Consider the following 19,651-nt stretch of genomic DNA (forward strand, 5'->3'; position numbering starts at 1 on the left):
AATACACGGAGATCATCAACGATGGCATTTTACCGTAGAAAAAATACACTGAACATCTTGCACCGCAAAAAAAAAAAAAAAAAAAAAAAAAATTGAGGTAAAAAAACTACGTTGAGGAAAACTAGGGTGAAAACTCGCTGCTTGGAAGACGAACGATGAAGACACTGTACGGTAAAAATGCACACGGAAACAAACGAGTGGGTACCATGAATGTTCTCGCACACACGTAGATAATCTACATCGTGTTCAATCAAAAAACTCAACAAACACTCGAACAAAAACTCACCTCTAAATTGTTGCAAACGAGATAATCACTTCAAAAAATGGGGGAAAACACTTGTGGTAGTACGATTGGTACGATTGTACTCTAAGAATAACAGAGATAAGATGATACGAAAGCAAAAGAGAGAAAAAGAGAGAGAAATGGACAGGAAACCTGCAGAAGTTATGCCACACTCACTGGCACTAAAACGCAATTCAACACACACACGCACACTGCACTGGTAATCAGATATCGTCATGGACCCCCTTGAGGAGATCGATATCACGCGTAAGTCAATAGCTAAAAGCCAATCACAGACACAGAATCAGACCGAGTGACTCATTATGAAAAAAATTATCGCAAGGCTGATGAATATTCATTAGCACAGTTGCCAATAACAGAGGCCGTCTCATGAAAACTGCCCCGTGTACAAAATGAATGGCAAAAAAAGTGTGTCAGAAAGAGTGTGTCAGATGAAGTGGGTCAGGAAATGGCGTAACCCCATTTTGCTATACTATGGTGGTATTTTTATCTCCGTGATAGGTGTGAAGGAAATACGCAGCGCAGAAAAAAAGGACTGAAGACAAGGCAATACAAAGTATTCTATACTCTTAGGATAATACACACGAACATGCCACAGGAATCGGTCCTTGACGGAGAGCTCTGATTGGTGGAAAGGTACACGTCAGTTCACGAATTCGCGAACTTTCGAAGTCAATTCGGTACACGTCAGTTCACAAATTCGTGAACGTTGCAAGTCTGTGGGACAGCGCTTTCCTCATTTTTTCCTACTACAAAATCGAGTCAAGATAATGTCTACCCCACCCCTCCAGGTGGAGAGAGTGCATTCTGATTACATGACTTGCTCTTTCCCAGTTAAAAACAATAGATTGAGCGTTCAATCTCGTCTCGACCAGCGGCGATTTGTATTATACCCACTGCGAGTCGTGTGACCAAGGAGGTATCTCATACCTCCTTGGTGTGACTAGTTTCGAAAATTCAGACATACCATGGAGCTAGCTCCATGGACATACCAACCTTACTCGTCAATGGGTAATCACAGTCTGTCTAGCACACATGAAGTCATGGCAGGTCATGAATTCCGCGCTCTGTTCCTATTTATTGACACGATTCTTGTTAAAGGGACTGTACAGTAGTGGTTGAGGTGGGGATTCATGTTTTGAACATCCCTAAGTGAGATAATGAGAAACCTCTTATGAAATATGAAAGAGCATGTGATTTTAAGAAGGATTCAACGTTTATTTGATGAAAATTGGTTTTCAAATGGCTGAGATATCCCCAAACGTGATAATAATAAAAGGCGACATGCCCCACCTTTATTAGGATCTCTTTGTTTCACCTTGTTTTTAGATATCTCAGCCATTTCAAAACAGATTTTCATCAAATAAGCTTTTGATACCCCTTAGAATTGCATGCTCTTTGACATCTCATAGTGTGGTTTCTGAATATCTCGCAAAACGTTATAAGCTAAAACCTCACCTCGACCAGAACTGTACACACCCTTTAAGCCAATTCGCCTATCTCAGATCGCAGGATCTCCGTTTGAACAGTACATGTTATCCAGCAGGTGGATGGGAGCAGGAGGGCAAATGACGGATTTGAGAAACAAAGCAAAAAATAATGCCAAGAATAAATGATGCAATTTCCATGAGGTGAAACGGACACTCGCTCTTAATTGCTCTGTTTATCTGCAAAAAAAGAGAGAAAAATAATAATTAAAAGAAAAGACAAGCAAACTGTGGTGCTATACGGCAGTTGGAGAGAAAGCTTTCCAACAAAATAGAATATAGTTTGGGACAAAAAGTATAGGGGCATATTCTTATGATGCTAATTCAAGTTTGTATGTATATACGTGAATTTAGATGTGGGGAAACTTTTAAGCACAGATCTAATATTCCATTCAACATTCGTGTAAACATGGCTCGACAAAAGGTAAGTCAGACCCGTAGTACTAAACTCTGAAGATTTTCATTCATTTTATTCTTATTTCTAATAAGGTCACGATATTAAAGTCCCATGTAGAATCACACAGATCTGCGTTCAAAGTGAACCTCTAAAAACAATATTACAAAATATTAAACCAAGAAAACGAAAGAATTTTCATGATTATGGGCAGGGAGGCGGGAAGAAGATTATAATGACCTTCGAGATGTGAGCTTTATACCAGAAAGGTGTTTATTATATAACTATTATAGGCAAGACTAGTACCTTCTTGACTTTACCTGGGAGGTGGATGGTACAGTCATGAAACATAATGGATTCATTACGTCAGTCTCACAAAATATAAATATTTTTTGGGCAGATAGTCATGGGAAGGGGTCATGAAATCAAAGTATAGATATACTGCAGGAATCGCTGCGGCTTGTCAAAAATGTTCGATTAACTTTAATTTATATTTGCCGTCTGCTTCTTTTTTAGTCTTATATTATAGAAATATTTCTAGAAGTAAATCGCCCTGCGATGGGGAACATGGAAACTGCATATGAATTGATTAATGCCAAAGTCAGTTGTGAGCCATTGAAAAGAAAAAAAAAATATGTGCCATATAAACAGATGGACGAAGTGACATTTCAGTTTGTGGTCGTGTGGAGAGGACAAGGGAGGTAGGGGAGGGGTGGGGAGACATCCCCCTGATCAGATAAAAAGTAGTAATTTACATGTTGTCTAGATACTATCCCCCTACTTCCTTCTGCCTCTCTACCAGTTTTACACCAAGTGCAAATGCCACGTGGACTTAGCAGGATGTGTATCGGTAGGGAGGTGGACGAACCTGGTACATCATCTAAATCTCGCTAACTCTGCATTATCACGGTGCCTCGGAATTACCTGCATTACCAACGTTGATTGGTTAGCTTCCAGACACTCTCACTAACGAAGTATATGATTGGTCGAATGTCAATCAGAGTTCCGTACAACCCCACGGTCCGTCCTCTCTGCGTGAACTTGACTAGTGCATGTATGCTGTGGGGAAAGTCTCTGGCATAGCCACGTCATCATTGCCAATAATCTCGGTAGACTTTTGTACCGCACGACACGTCAGACGGGCATATAAATTTCGACGTTCGTAACTACATTCTAAAGTCATCTCACCCTCTTCCCATTCTCTGAAAATATCCAGTCGAAAGCTTCCGACACGCGGTCTGTAAACTTTACAAAGTTTTATCTTTTGTCATAAAGCGTAGTGTGCTCATCCAGTCATGAAGAGTCAATTGTTGGTATACACCATTTGCCTCGCACTCAGTATCGCCTCGTGCAAACCAAACGAGAGCAGTCGAGTGAAGAAGGAGGTCAAACTGAGCGACAAGCAACACTTCGATGAACATGGCAATCACAACCCCGACTTCGACCACGATGCCTTCTTGGGAGAGGAGGAGGCCTTGACATTTAAAGACTTGTCACCAGAGGAAAGCAAAGAGAAATTGGGGTAAGGAGAAACTAATGTTTTGGAGGAGATACATGCATGGCTGAGTGCTCATTGACGTAGAGCCTAGATAGAGGTAGTTTTCTACCACATCTACCGACTGTACTGCCCTACTTTGGCAAAAGGAAGCAAGTGGCATACCATCCGAATTTGAGTTATTGATGTTTTGGTCATAATTCACATAATGAGCTCTTCTTCCAGGCCAAATTTCATGCAGAAACACTCATCCTACTAAGAGATATGTTAGATAAGAAATCATGATAGTCCATTGACCATGTTGACGTTAGTGTAACACATTTTGCTCTTTTACGAGAATAATGTCACTTTTGTCACTTGCTTCCTTTTGCCAAAGTAGGGTAGTATAGGAATAGGTCATATACACTTGGTTTGCTCCCATCGGCCTGTCGAGGTACTGGTAGTTGATACAGGCGTTAGACTCGCTGCTACGAGAATGCCATAACCCTAAGGCTGTACTCGTGTTTCGAAGCTTCATCCAGTATAATCTACGATCTACCTAGAATATGTGATAATGCACTTCATTTACAAATTCTTTCCCCCAAAACAAGAATAGTCTAAAAATTTGCAGTGTGAAGGCTGATACAGTGATCGTAAAGACTGGTTACTGATGATGACAATCAAATCAAATCTTAAATGCTCGAGATTATAGTTGTAATTCATTTGTGTATAGGTTCACCAGCAGCCGGTCGGTTCACCTAGCAAAAACAGTTTGACATGATACTAATTTGTATGTTTTACAACCCTGGTGATGGATAAGTTAACACTGGAGCATCAAGATGGAGTTACGTTAACATAACTGATAATGGTTATTTGCATTTTGAGTGAACTTATCAGGTATTGGTGCAATTTATACATAGGACTGTACTCCTTGTACATTTCAAATTGGTGAATTACATTAGGCAGATTGTAAAGCTCTTGAAATGAAAAGAAATGATGCATGCAGGCATTTCGATGAATGTTCTTGAATTCAGCTTTGCCTGTATTGAAGGAAATTGTGTGGTGAGAATTATGGCATTTACTATAATTCTCTCTTATCTTATCATTTGCTACATGATTATATTTCCAATGCATCAGATTTCATCTGAAGACACTGGCATAAATTCTGCTTTCTGAGGTTGAAGTTCAAAGCTCCTTAACCTGGAATATATTACAGTAAAGTATAACAACTAGAAGAGTAGTAAGCAACAACACCACCACCACCACCAACAACAACAACAACAGTCAGTAGGCCTATTGTTGATAATGCAGAAAAATCTTTTGATTATTTTGGGCACTGAATGGATTGGATTATCTTTTACCAGGGAGGTGTACCTCCCTGCTCTTACCAAAGGTGTGTGTTGATATCTAGGGAAATTATTAATGGGTTTGATAGTTCAAAAATGGACTGAAAGAGAGCTCATTCCCATTTGCTGAGAAAGATGACTTGTAAGGACACTTGATAATGAATGTAGTCGTACAATCCTGAAATTTGTTTAGTAAATCAGCAAATAAACAGATTATCGGTATTCATTTCTAAGGCACATCTTATATTCAAATTCTTTGTTTTGCCCTTGCTTAGAGGGAAGTATTTTGAAAACCAAAGATAAGCTATTAATGGTTTAATATTCCTGAGAAATCAAGGTAGGTATCTTGTGAAAAGAATGAGCAAAGTTTTTGCATTGTGTTCATGTTGTGTCTCATTGCAGACAGCTGTTTGAGAGAGTGGACAAGAACGGAGATGGCTTTCTGAGTGAAGATGAACTCAAAGATTGGATTGAACTTCAGCAGGTGAGTTTAACTCTTTATGTGTCACAAAAAACAAAAATTTTGATATCAGAGAATATCATAGAGTAGATAATGGAGAATAAATAGAGGAGATATTAGAGAATATATAGAACAGGTAATAATAGATGATACAAAGTATGTACAACAGATAATAGAGAATATATAGAACAGATGACAATATAATTTATAGAACAGATGATAGGGAATATAGAGCAGATAGTAGATAATAAAAATTATAATGGAACAGATGATAGAGAACAGACATTTGGTAGTCTCTGAAATCAAGCTATAATGGGAGGGCTTACAAGACAGATGTTTGTAAGAATGTGCTCCGACACCTGTGCACATATCTGCTGATTCACTGTCACCACTTCCCCTTACCATCACATGTTTATTAAAAACTTCCTGCTATAATACAGTGTAGTTCAGCTTATCATTGATGAATACACACTGAAAGATGGATGCAAGAAGGAATCATGTCCCTTGTCATTTGCGATGAGGAATAGAAATAGAACAGTAAACCTGGTATAAGTAGACATGCACAAGACTTGAAAAAAAAAAAATCTTTGACTTTTTGTATGTTGACTTCTTGTGGAAGTTAAAGTGAGAGAACATTTAGTACTCATCCATTGCTTTGCCTGTTACAGTTTTTAAACTTGTGCAAAGTCAACCTTAGGTATCCTGCACTGTCATATTTATCTTGTAGTAAAGAGTTCAGGTAATGGTTGCTAAATACAGGTGACTTTTGTTTTCACTTTGCTACTGCAGTTGCCTTCCAAATACTGTCATATATACTTTTATTTTTTGTTACATCTTTGCACTTTGATGACATCCTAAATCTTAAAATTCCCATCTAGGGAGGATTGCATTTATATTATATTTTACTTACAAAATTACACTGAGGTCAGCTTGTTCTGTTTCTTTTCAGAGTTAGAAGCCTTCAATGCAATATGAGACCAAATAGTAGCCACACATTTTGTAATACCATTGTTTGACTCTACCTGTAAAAGTTGTCATTTAGTTTCCTAGAACCTTCAGATTGTCACAGATTTAATATACAGCTCTATTCTCTGTGGATGTGTGATTTTCACAAGGTGATAGATCAGATTTTGTTCTCTCTTTCCCCTCTTATTTTTCATTCAATCCATGCAGCCCTCCTGAAACAATAAATTCTGATGTTTTTGTTTTTCAGAATGGAGCCTTGTACAAAGAGGTTGAGAGGATGTTCCAAGCTCACAATTTGGATGGAGACGACAAACTTACATGGGATGAATACAACATGACTTCCTTTAGTGGATTTCCTTGTGAGTTAGCCTCCAATCAAGCCTTACTCTAATAATTCACTTTATTTCATACCCCAAACTTTGAGCTGCTGATCCCATCTATTCATGGGAATGTGATTTATAGTCAATGTGACCTGGCATATGCTCTAGATTTTTTTTTTCTCTCTCCTTCTGCAGATCATTGAAACTGCAGTGTCTGGTCTCTGTCAGACTGGGCCCATTCTGATTTAAACCTATACCTCAATATCGATGTGACACTTCTTATAACAATGCGGCCGTAATAAGGCAAAACAACGTAACTCAGAATATCATGTTCTGAGAAAAACGACTTTGAAAATTCAATTGGTTCCCATTTTTCCGTCATAGGAGCAAAACACTTTTGAAGCAGAGAAGTTTCTTAGGCATTAATAAAGAATATCTCGGGAAAATTTCAGTAAAATAGGACTTCCCGTTTTAGAGTAATTGCCATGTTTAGAATAGATACAGCATTTTACCGAATCACAGCACTGTGCTGATGAGTAATTCTAGTTTGCCAAAAGAGCGTATCCTTACTTACGTTGTGCGAGAATCCTCACGCGGCAACATATCAATTAGGCAAAAGAACGTATCCTGACTTATGGCGCGTAAGCATTCTCCCGCGAAGCCACTTCAGTATGCCAAAAGAACGTATCTTGACTTACAAATATCTGCGCCTCAACCCTTTCATCAATGTAATTAGGCAGGATGACGTATCCCAACTCTATGGCAACAATCTCTATGATTTATTTACTTTGACAATTTTGTTAACTGGATGATAAAAGTCCCGTTATGTGTTTTTAAATATACATAAGGAATAGTAAAACACGTTAGCTTGCAAAATTATCGATACAATTGAACATTTTCATTTTTTTTTCTGAAAACTTACCGAGTATGTACTAAAATGTAATTAGTTGTTATCTACCAATTACCGTATATTTTTGTTTTACTTCATTTGCATACACAGTTTATAGTTTATTGAGATGTTCATTCTTTTTTATTATCTTTAAGTGTATGTTTTTTATCTCTTGATGTAAGATTTTTTTCATTGGGAGCATAATTATATGTGGTTTATCATTCATGTTGTTTTAACAAAAGCATGGATTTGGATTAATATTGACAACTAAAGTACGAGTTTGGGTAAAGTCTGAAAATGGATTTCATTACACTTCTTATGCCATGTGCTACAATTAAGATGAACTTGAAATATGTATAATTTTTAGTATGAAAATGCATGAGTGGCAACTATTATGACTGTATGGGAACTGGCAAAAAAAAAAATAAAATAAAATGGGTATAAAAAAGAATTGTATAGACATCTGCACATACACTTCGTTTCAAAGACACACACACGCATGTGTTAATATTGAGACTCCTGTTTTAATTTCTATCTTTTCTTTGATTTATTTAATTATTTCCATTGAGATGAAAGGATTTGAACAGACATAATAATATTAAGTACTTTGTTTATCGTTATAAGTTGTTGATGTTTGGTTGATTGCATGAATTGTATCCGTAAGGTTAAAATGCCTCAATTCTTTGAACAACAACAATAATAACAATGATTTTTCAGGTAAGTATGAATCCAGGTTTTAATGTTTTTAGGTGTAACTTGACCCCACACACACACACACACACACACACACGCACACACACAACCAAGCAAGTACAAAACACACACACACACACATACACATCTCAGACTTGTCAGGGGTGCAAACATTCTCTCAGTTGAATAACTTTGAGGTAGACATGACAGAAACGTAGATGCAGAGACTGATTTACATTTTCTTAAAGGTTTATAGGGAAAAAATGTGTGTACATCTGTTTCTCAAAGACAACAGCATTACAGAAATCATTCGATTATTTGCAAGTCTTAAAAATATGAAATAGGTATCTACGCTTTCTTCTTACAATCTAAGATAGAGTTTGATATGCCATTATGCTTTTATCACATTGAAAGCAAATCAGCAGTAACTATAAACATTATCATGATGGTAAAAGAAATAGAAAAAAAAATGTAATTTACTTCCCGAGTAAAGTAGCCTTTATTATTACGTACCACAGTTGAACAGAACCATGGGACCAAAATTTTCAATTTCAATAGAACAGAACATATTTTTTTTTTTTCTGGAGATTAGTTATACTTAGTTATACTATTACCATATCAGACCTTCGATTCAATTTTTACCTTGGAAGATCAGAACATCTACAAATTACAAATTATAAATAGCACACAATGTATTTTTAATCCTTACTGTTGTTGAAGATCAAGTGTAGTAAGAAGTAAATACTTGGGTAAAGAACAATTATCAGGCAGCTGAAACGAAGGGAGAATTTGCAACAGTATTCACTTTAAACACATTTCAATAAACGTCTTATCACAACAGCGATTTGCTGTGCTGCAATACATCTGCGTTGTCTGAGAGCTCCCGGAGAGATTAGGCTCAAAATAAATCAAAATTATGCAGGAAATAAAGGTTACTATTTCCCTGGTTTTCTGAAATATGTTGACAAGTTTCAATCAACATGATATTGATTTTGAGGGCAAGCATTTACAACAATATTTGATATGAACAAGTGATAGTCTTACCTAAAGTTGATAATCATCATTTCAAAGGGCAATAAGCCCTCATCATATTTTTTCTTTAAAATAGAATCTTTAGTTTCATATCAATATAAAAAAAAGAAATCTTTCTTGTGCCTTAATAACGTAAGAATAATCATTAACATTTCACAGTTGAGTTTTGCGAGTTCTTAATTTAACTGTGAAAGATTTACTTGATCCTATATAAACAATCCGAGTGTTATTATTTTTCTTTTAGAGTTGACTGATCTAGTGCACAATGCACTCCATCCTTCATGAGATTCTGACGGGCGTGCAGAGCTGTTCTGAAATTTGTATAGTTGCTCCTTTCTCTGCTTTCGAACTGCTCGGTAGACCACTGCAGGAAAATGAAAAAGAAACGCAAGAGAATAATTAACACAAAATAAAATGAGGCACTCTGTATTTTCCACAAAAGAAAGCTAGTGAATTTCAATTCTGCTTTAGTTATGTGATTAAATTCTTCATTAGACATGGTTGTTTGTAACAAATCCTCTCTCACAGACCCCCCCCCCTCCTAAAAAAAGCAAAGAATATGAGAATGAGTATTTATGAAGAGTTTGTTCGCAAAACCGATAAGTCCGTTTTTGAAGATTTTGAAGTACAGTCTCTCTCATAAAGTACAATATGATATCTTTTTAATTATATACTGGTCAGTCCATAAAACGGAACATTTTTGAAGTTGTGGTCAAAAGAAGCAAACAATTTCTTATTATTCTCTTTATTTTTCTTGACCCTTAATCGCAAATATCTCCATTTGGGAAATATGGACTTATCGTATTTTGCAAACAAACTCTTCAAATAATGAAATACACTCACAATATCTATTATTCAACATCATACAAATACCCCTTGAGGATGCACAAGGCTTTGTGTTTGTTTTGAGACAGAATATGGTTACCATTTCATCAGTTTTCATTTAATATCATTTTTTATCGCTAAGGAATGAACTGTGAAATGTGGTATTCTCAAATTATCAGAGAGTCATCATCATGGATTCTGCCTTCTTTTATTTTATTTTTTTTTTTCCAAATGCCGGCATGTGTCGCTAGTGATAATGACAAAGGTGGGATTCATTTCTGCCCCCTTCTCCTAATACTTTTTTTTTTGTATGAATTAATAGGTGATTATTCAACGTGTACCTTTCATTGTACTTGATACACTGCATTCCTTTTCTGTGCTGGTCTTGGCTGGCGGTTGGTGTGGACACTGAAAAGAGAGACAAGCAAATATGTATATCAACACGGATGTTAATATCACCTAAAGTAGACGATTGGGTCTGAATATTTGAACTATACATATTATTTAAAACAACCTAACTTTAGAATAAATATTTGAATTCCATAAGCTTTTGCCCTCAACATTTTTATGGGGGAGGGGTGGAACGTATTTAATAGCATGTATAGGATCTACCATGGCAACAATGCATTATATCGTATCGAAATGAAAAAAAAAATAATGTTTTAAAGAATATGTACAGCTGATTAAAATTGCACAAGGAATTAAAAAGAAAATAAATCAGGCCTCCATAGTTAGCAGGTAAAGAGTACCATTAAATATTACCTTATTTTTTAGGCTATTTTTAAGTGAGTAAATTCCTGTATGTATGAAAACACCACAATCACATTCTTCATCCTTTCAAGAACAAACAAGATCTAAGACTACTTATGTTTAACCAAAGATGTAGACCAAACATTACATTTTATCCCTACTTTTCTTGCCAAAGTAATGATGTTAATGTCATTATTAGAACATATCGTCTGCCATCAGTTCATGTAGCCACTAAAGACTAAATGGAATTCATCAGTATCAAGCTTTATTGTCATTAGCTTGTAGTCGAGTCTACTGTTTACTATAAAGCTGTTACTTTACAAAACTGAATTTGAGGTAGAAGACCTCAAGTCGAATGATGTCGATCATCATAACAGTATATTGGGGTCCACTTCCTTTGCGCATAGGTAAATTTCTTTTGAGAGTCACTACTTGATCTACTAGACCACTAGTAGTAGTACAAGTATCCTACATTTACATAGTCCTTTAATAGTAGAACCACAACCACACCAATGAGCCACGTTTTGCCAAGCCCACCGATAGGAAAGGCTGTCATACTCATAGATCTATTTTTGCTCCTTATTTTCGTAGCTTGCTGTGTTTTTTGTTTATTTTTTTTTACTCATCGTTTTCTTAAATCTTAGTGAAAACTATAATTGAAAGTACTGGACCCTACTAGCATAGCGTACTGTCGTCCACTCTGTACAGCCCAATCGCCGTACTTCGCACGGCGTCTGGTCGGGCTGGATCAAACTTACACCTGACAAAAACAAAATAAAACTTACCGGTGTTACCGCTGATTTTCTTTGTGGTAGCATTTACTGGTCAGGAGAATATCCATTCCATGACTGCAAAACAGAACAACTGGCATGACTTCATGGTTCACACTGCAGCAAAGCTTGCCTGCCAGTCAACCAGTACTCGGCTGCAGCACTGCTGCAGCTGTTGTCGCAAGCGGCCCGGCATCAGCGGCGGCACTACACTCACTGCCGCGGCTGAAATGGATCTGCAGCACGTAGCCGTAGGGCTTGCACATAGAGTTATGCAGTGTAGCGTGTGTTGTGATGGCCACGATGTTGATACGTTGTTTTGCCGTGCTGACTGCAGCGCGCATGGCCCTGATTTTATACAGCAAAGCGCTGTATGATGACATACGTTCTTTTGCCGTGCTGACTGCAGCGCGCATGGCCCTGATTTTATACAACAAAGCGCTGTATGATGACATACGTTCTTTTGGCGTCGCAATTTCCTTCTTTTTTCTTGAGAAACTACCATGAAAAAACAGTGTATGTAAAGATACGTTCATTTGCCGTAACAGCGAAAATGCTTTCTTTGTCATTTTTATACGTATCTCAGCTTACGTTGTTTTGCCTAGCTGGAAACGGCAACGTTGTGAAAAAGGTGTGTGAGATACGCTTTTTACCTCTGAAATGGTAAACATTTGAGAATTGAGACATTCACCATTAAAAAGAGCACATTTTATTTAGGAGCCATATGCTCATAACTCAAAATGCCCAAATTTTGAGTTACGTTCCTTTGCCTTATCACGGCCGAATGGTACATGTTTCATTTTCTCAGCGTCTTACCAGCTGACACAGGCAAACTGAGGAAAAATATTCAACAGGGAGTGAACAAGGCAAATACATATGTTTCACTATTATTATGCTGTCTTGCTGATGAAATATTAAAAGGATATAGAATTTAAGAGAAAAAACATGTTTAACCCCAAGAATTTACAGTAGATGGAAGTTGAAACTGAACCAAAAAGCCAGTTAGTGCTAAAAGAAAAACCTTACAGCATGGAATTCATAGCTTGCCTGGTAATTTGGACTTGGTCACATGCCAATGACAGTCTACCATGTGTAGTCATATCTTTGTGTGTGTTATTACTCCTTTTTTGTCCATCTCCTTATTCCAGATGATTTCCATGCAACTTAATCTTTGTCTTTCTTGCCTTCTACATCACATGTTGCAGATTGCAAGCCTAACAGTGTATGATAGACTGTAACTGATTGACAGTGGACTTAACTGAAAAAAGAAAAAGTAAACAAGAACAAGAACAACAACAACAACAACAAAACAAAACAGAACTCTGTGTTGGTTATTTTGTTTTTTCCCCCAAATTATCTAAAGTCAATGCTAGGGTAATTGTGCATATGCTTGGCTGTATATTTTTAATATGCCTTATTATTAGTGACTGATAACTCTGCTATGAGAGTGGAATTCAGTGTTTATATATTTTCATGAACCAGGTTTATCTGACCATCACTGTGTTTTTGTCTTTCATGAACTGTCAGTGGAAAAGCTGGTTACTCTAAAGGAGAATGAATTCATGGATTACCGAAAGCGAGTCCGACATGATAAAGCCCGTTGGTCCAAGGCTGATGTGAATCGTGATGAAGCTCTAGACAAAGAAGAGTTCCTGGCCTTTGCCTACCCCCGAGAGAGACAACACATGAGGGACATCGCAGTCTCGGAGACCATGGAGGACATGGACAAAGATGGCGATGGATTCGTTAGCCTTGAGGAGTATGTCAGTAAGTTATCATGAGGGATGGTGTAGATTAACACCAGTAAGTTAGCATGAGGGATGGTGTAGATTAACACTAGTAAGTTAGCATGAGGGATGGTGTAGATTAACACCAGTAAGAAAGCCTGAGGGATGGTGTAGATTAACACCAGTAAGTTAGAATGAGGGATGGTGTAGATTAACACCAGTAAGTTAGCATGAGGGATGGTGTAGATTAAAAAAGAAAGTTTGCGTGAGGGATGGTGTAGATTAACATGAGTAGGTTAGCCTGAGGGATGGTGTAGATTAACACCAGTAAGTTAGCACGAGGGATGGTATATAGTAACACCAGTAAGTTATCATGAGGGATGGTATAGATTAACACCAGTAAGTTAGCCTGAGGGATGGTGTAGATTAAAACCAGTAAGTTAGCATATGGGATGGTGTAGATTAACACCAGTAAGTTAGCATGAGGGATGGTGTAGATTAACTCCAGTGAGTTAGAATGAGGGATGGTGTAGATTAACACCAAGAAGTTAGCTTGAGGGATGGTGTAGATTAACACCAGTAAGTTAGCTTGAGGGATGGTGTAGATTAACACCAGTAAGCTAGCTCGAGGGATGTTGTAGATTAAAAGAGAAAGCTTGCATGATGGACGGTGTTGAGTAGATTAACACCAGTAAGTTAGCTTGAGGGATGGTGTAGGAGCTTGAGGGATGGTGTAGATTAACATCAGTAAGTTAGCGTGAGGGATGGTGTAGTTTAACACCAGTAAGTTAGAATGAGGGATGGTGTAAATTAACACCAGTAAGTTAGCATGAGGGATGATGGAGATTAAAGGGATTGTATAGTTTTGGTTGAAACCTAATTTCAGGTTTCTAACATTTTTTTGGTGAGATAATGAGAAACCTCTTATAATTATGAAAGAGCATGTAATTCTATGAGGAATTCAATGTTTATTTAATGAAAGTTGGTTTTGAAATGGCTGAGATATTTAAAAAAAAAAAATGAGCGATTCTAATAAAGTGTGGGACCCACACTTTATTGCATTCGGTTTGCTTTACTTTGTTTTTGGATGTTTCAGTCATTCCAAACCCGATTTTTCTCAAATAAACTTTGAATTCCTCTTAAAATGGTATGCTCTGTACTGTATCATAAGTGTTTTCTTGGTATTTCGCAAAAAGTTAAAAGCCCAATTCTCATTCCACCAATACTGTACCATCCCTTTAACACCAGTAAGTTATCTTGAGGGGTGGTGGAAATTAACACCAGTAAGTTAGAATGAGGGATAGTGTAGATTAATGCCAGTAAGTTAGCTGGAGGGATGGTGTAGATTAAACCAGTAAGTTATCATGAGGAATGGTGTAGATTAACACCCGTAAGTTATCTTGAGGGATGGTGGAGATTAACACCAGTAAGTTAGCTGTAGTACTGGTGAAGAGGGTTAAAGGCATAATTTACCATTTGCAGAAGAAACAAAAACTCAGCATTAGTGCTTTAAAATAATTCTAAAATGTGAGTTAGGGAAAGAAATAACCACTGCAAAAATATGAATCTGTATAGTCCATGTTAACTATTGTTGAATACAAAAAATGTGGACAAATAGTTATAATATAGATGTTTCCAGACTAAACTGTCTACAGTTACGGTTTAATGAGATAAATGTTGACATCTCCTTATATTTAAGACTTTATTGCAAACATTTTATATGGTAGAAGGTTTTGTGATACAATAAACCTACACATATGCATCAAATGTGAAATCTTGAAAAATTGTTAAATCACTGAACTCCCAAAGGTAAACAGGACCATTAAGTTAGCTCCAGGAGTGATGAAGATAAACACTTCAGCTAGGAGTATCTGGTGGTAATATTTGGTCAGAAGAATAGAACAAAAATGTCAAACATCTATGTCCTGAGCTGATGAGGTGGAAGAGTAGAGAAAGTTGTTGAACTGAGCAGAAAGGCCAGTATTGTGATGGGATAAAATGTTTGCAATAAAAAGCATTCAAATAGACTCTCTGCCGCATCTAACTTCCTTTATCAGTTACCGAGGTGATATTAGTTCTTGTGCCCACCATGAGGAAGGTTGAATTTTATTCCTTAAAGATCTGTATTCCCCCCCCCCAAAAAAAATAAAACCAAAAAAAAAAAAAAAAAACGCACATTGATGGAAACTTGAGTAATCATTCATGCTTTGATTCCTTGTAATGTTATGCATTTACTTGTCTGGTTAACTTGCTTTTAGAATCTCATGTTTGAACAAAGCTGCAATTCACAAGATAGTGATATTATCTGTCACTATTATTGACTCTGTTCTTGTTTTTTAATCCATTTTTTAGATGATCTATGGAGTGGGGAAGGTTCTGAACCAGACTGGGTGGCGATGGAGAGGAAAGGTTTTGGGGAGTACCGTGACCAGGATGGAGACGGCAAACTAAACTCTGATGAGGTAGCGGAGTGGATCATGCCTTCAAACTATGACCCAACGATGTCAGAGGCTAAACATCTTATCCATGAAACAGATAGCAACAAGGTCAGCTATAATTATTATCAGTCTCATCTCTCTCTCTCTCTCGCTTTGGTTTTTTCTTTTTCCCTGAAGGACGCTAGATATATTGTTATCATTATTTCTTTTTGATTGATTTACTAACTGTTATTCTTTTTTTTTTTTTGGGGGGGGGGGGGTTGGTGGGGGGGGGGGTTTGGTGGGGGGGGAAGTTTTTTCAGATACACTGTATATTCTTCTGCCATTTTTAGCTCACCTGAGCCAAAGGCTCAAGCAAACTATTGTGATCATTCATTGCCTGGCGTCTGCAGTGTGTTACACGTTAATGTTTACATTTTCAGCTACTTCTTGGAAACCTGAGACAGATTTTCGCTTTTTGTTTTTCTACAAGTGTGACAGGTATTATCACCTGTTTATACAGTAGAATAAACTCATGGACAGTATGCTCCACCAAGGACCCATCCCCCCCCCCCCAAAAAAAAAAAACAAACAAACAAACAAACAAACTCCCAAAGTTTGTTGTTTTCCATGGAGAGTGAGCTTGTGACACTGACACTTTTACCCCTGTGTCTCTTGTAAATGAAATGATGTGAGTAAAAATGTTATATTTCATTGAAGCACCCTGCTATTTCAAAATAAACATTTAGCAAAGGAAATTATCTCAGTTATGTAAGTGCATAATCATCTGATATTTATTTATGTCCTCAAATTGACTATCAAAATGGTGTATTTACCTTGATGAAATTGTGTGCAGAATGAGATTGCGAGTACAATGTATTTGAATTTGTGGAATACTCTTGCTTAATATTTTACGTACCAGAGAGTAGGCACTTAATCATAGGATACATGGTATTACCAGGCATCATTGTAAGTCAATAAAAAGACTGACAATTTTTCCATGGTGTTGTAAAAATTATATGGCTGTCATAAGTAGAGTTAATTCCTATTCAGATGTATACGGAGTAAAGGTATTCAAAAATGCACAATATGTAAGTGTTATCAATCAATGTGTAATGCATTCACTTTAATTAATTTCTGCATAAATTTTGTTCTCTTTTCTTTTGTTTTTCCAGGACAAAAAGCTTGCCAAGTCAGAGGTGCTAGAAAACTTCAAGCTCTTCGTTGGTAGCCGTGTCACGAACTTTGGAGAAATGAGGCATGATGAATTCTAGCACTTCATAATGATGAACCCTTATGGTTAGTTATTTAAAAAAGATTTGTAATTGGGGAAAATTCAGTGATTTTCATGAAGAAATTTGGAAAAAAGGAATCTGGCTCAGAAGTGGATGGATTCAACATTAATAAAGAATGTTGAGAACTTGGTTTGACTTGGTTTTTTCATAATCAAGAAAAATAAAAACCATTGAATTTGGTGTAGTGAGGTCTGATATGCTAGAATATCTGACTTGAATAGCAAACTTTTATATTGTGTTCTGACAGAATTGGATCCTATGTGGTGATGTGTACCATGTTTGGCTCCTTTAGAACACTTGATCCAATGAATGAAATTTCCCATCACCGTCCTTAGAATACAAGTTTCAGATCTTTTGTCTCTGCTTCCATTTTTGTGTTACCTGATTTTGGTTTTGTAACTCCCAAAGGAATTTCAGGAGAACTTGCCATGAGAGATTATTATCTCATAAGACAGTCTAGACTGCTTTTAATACATTGCATAACTTCCAATAGAAGTAAAGCAAGGAATCTTGCCAGTAGTCATGAGAGTGCACTAAATGGTATATTGGTAATTATGCAAGACTTACACAGATTTGTACAATGTACTTAATATGACATTACACTTGCACACTTTGTATTCTTTGCTTTGCCAAAATGTTATGTAAACTTATGCAATCCCTTCAAGGTTACCAGGGTTTGTGTATGTAATTTTCAAGAGCTCTGCTACCTTTTCTAGCATACCTTTTGAGTGGTATTAATGTTTGCAATGGTCATGTACATTGATATCAGAACACGAGGTCGCTATGGTTGGTTCTATGCTATGTGTATCTGTGAAAAATGAAGTGACTAATGTGCTTTCAGAGTTTAGAAGTTAAATCTTTTTGAGAAAGTAAAAATTAATTACATGGGTCAGCATAGTTATTAATGAATTTTGTATCCACAAAGTCAAATATCATGTCATTTCTTAGACCATTTGTGGATGAAGGTGGAGTGTAGAGAGGTTCTGATAGTATACCTTAATCGAAACATAGCAAACAATCATAGGCAGAATTTATCCTCTTTTTTTTTTAGCAGTACATCAGTGTGGGATGGGAATCAGTGCATAAAATTGGACGAAAAGGAAGCATTATGGACTAGATTTCCTGAGTTGATGCTTTACTGAAGTGTCAGGATAGATGAATAAGGGGAGATAGACCAGCCTAAGAAATCTAAAAAAGAGGAAAATATACTTTAGTTGAGTGTTCTGAAACCTTAATATATGTGAGAATGTTTTATCTGTATAATTGGTCATCATAAAGTTGTACCTTTTCATCAGATGACCAGCAAACATGGAAACTGCACTGTAATGCTTCTCATAATATACTGTAGCTTTTAGTTCTGCTGTGAAAAAAAGTGACATAATACATTGTAGTTGTAGCAAGACTGGTTTTGATAAATCTTCAAAAATTTTAAAGTTTGCCAATAAGTTTTATAGAAAAAATGGGGTTTAGGGTGTGCAACTATACCATAATTTTTTGTTTCACGATTTCAAGTTCCAAGGGTTTGTGAACCAACCAACTGTCAGAAGTCAGAGGTTTTTTTTTCTCTCTCTCTCTTTTTCTGCTGTGCTGTAACTGTGGTCCCACTAATGTCGCTAGGTTGTAAGGATTTATATTTTTTTACTTGCCCTCGAAATAAATGTGACACTTTTTTTTTTAACTGACCAGTAAGGCAGAAGAGAGGTGTGTACATGTATTTATTGAAAGAGTTATCTTCTGGTCTCAGATAGTCACTTTGAGTTAGGTACAAGTTGTACTCCCCAACCTACCAATAACACATATCTATGAGGTACTGCCGTCTGCACTGAATCCTGCCATACTGTATTTTTTATATTTTCATTAAACAAAATGAACAAAAACAAGCTGAATGTTCATTATGCATATGTGTTAGTGTCAGGCATGTAATGAGAATGTAGTACATGTATAAGTTTATTTTCTGGTGCTGTTGTTGTTGTTGTTGTGGTGGTGGTGGTGGTGTGTGTGTGTGTGCTTCTCCGTGTCATTTTTGTTGATATGTAGTTCACTGACTTCTTTCTTTGAGAAGTGTAGATCTAAAAAGGACCCACTCTGTTGAACAGACCCATGAACTCCTATAAAAAGGGATGGAACATTTTAATGAAGCACAATTTTCTCTTTTGGTATGAACCAAACAGGAGCACACACCTGCTCAAAAGACACATCTATGGATTTGACATGTTTACTACTGGACTATATTCATGAGATTAAAGGACAAGTTCACCTTTATATACATGTAGATTTTGATAATGCAGCACCAAATCCTTGTAAGTTTGAGGAAAATGTGTCAATCTGTCCAAAAATTATGAATTTGTCTGAAGTTTCTGTGCTGCCATTACTTGATGAGAAAACTACTACAGATTGTGATGTCACATGCATACAACAAAACATTGCATTATTAAAAAAGAATATACTGTAAGGCAAATTCAACATACATGTATTTTCACTTTTCTAACAAACATAAGAGCA

General features: G+C 36.7%; 1 protein-coding gene across 1 annotated transcript; it reads left to right on the forward strand.

Annotated features, from left to right (window-relative positions):
* The first annotated feature begins 3,462 nt into the window (after positions 1-3,462).
* LOC140236054 (calumenin-A-like) lies at positions 3,463-18,978 on the forward strand. The gene is made up of 6 exons (XM_072316027.1): positions 3,463-3,707; positions 5,408-5,489; positions 6,679-6,790; positions 13,238-13,477; positions 15,790-15,983; positions 17,030-18,978. The coding sequence occupies exons 1-6, from the start codon at positions 3,481-3,483 to the stop codon at positions 17,126-17,128; spliced, it is 954 nt and encodes a 317-aa protein (XP_072172128.1). The 5' UTR covers positions 3,463-3,480; the 3' UTR covers positions 17,129-18,978.
* The last annotated feature ends 673 nt before the right edge of the window (positions 18,979-19,651 follow it).

Source organism: Diadema setosum, chromosome 12 (assembly GCF_964275005.1).
Source record: "Diadema setosum chromosome 12, eeDiaSeto1, whole genome shotgun sequence".
In the NCBI taxonomy this organism is placed as follows: domain Eukaryota; kingdom Metazoa; phylum Echinodermata; class Echinoidea; order Diadematoida; family Diadematidae; genus Diadema; species Diadema setosum.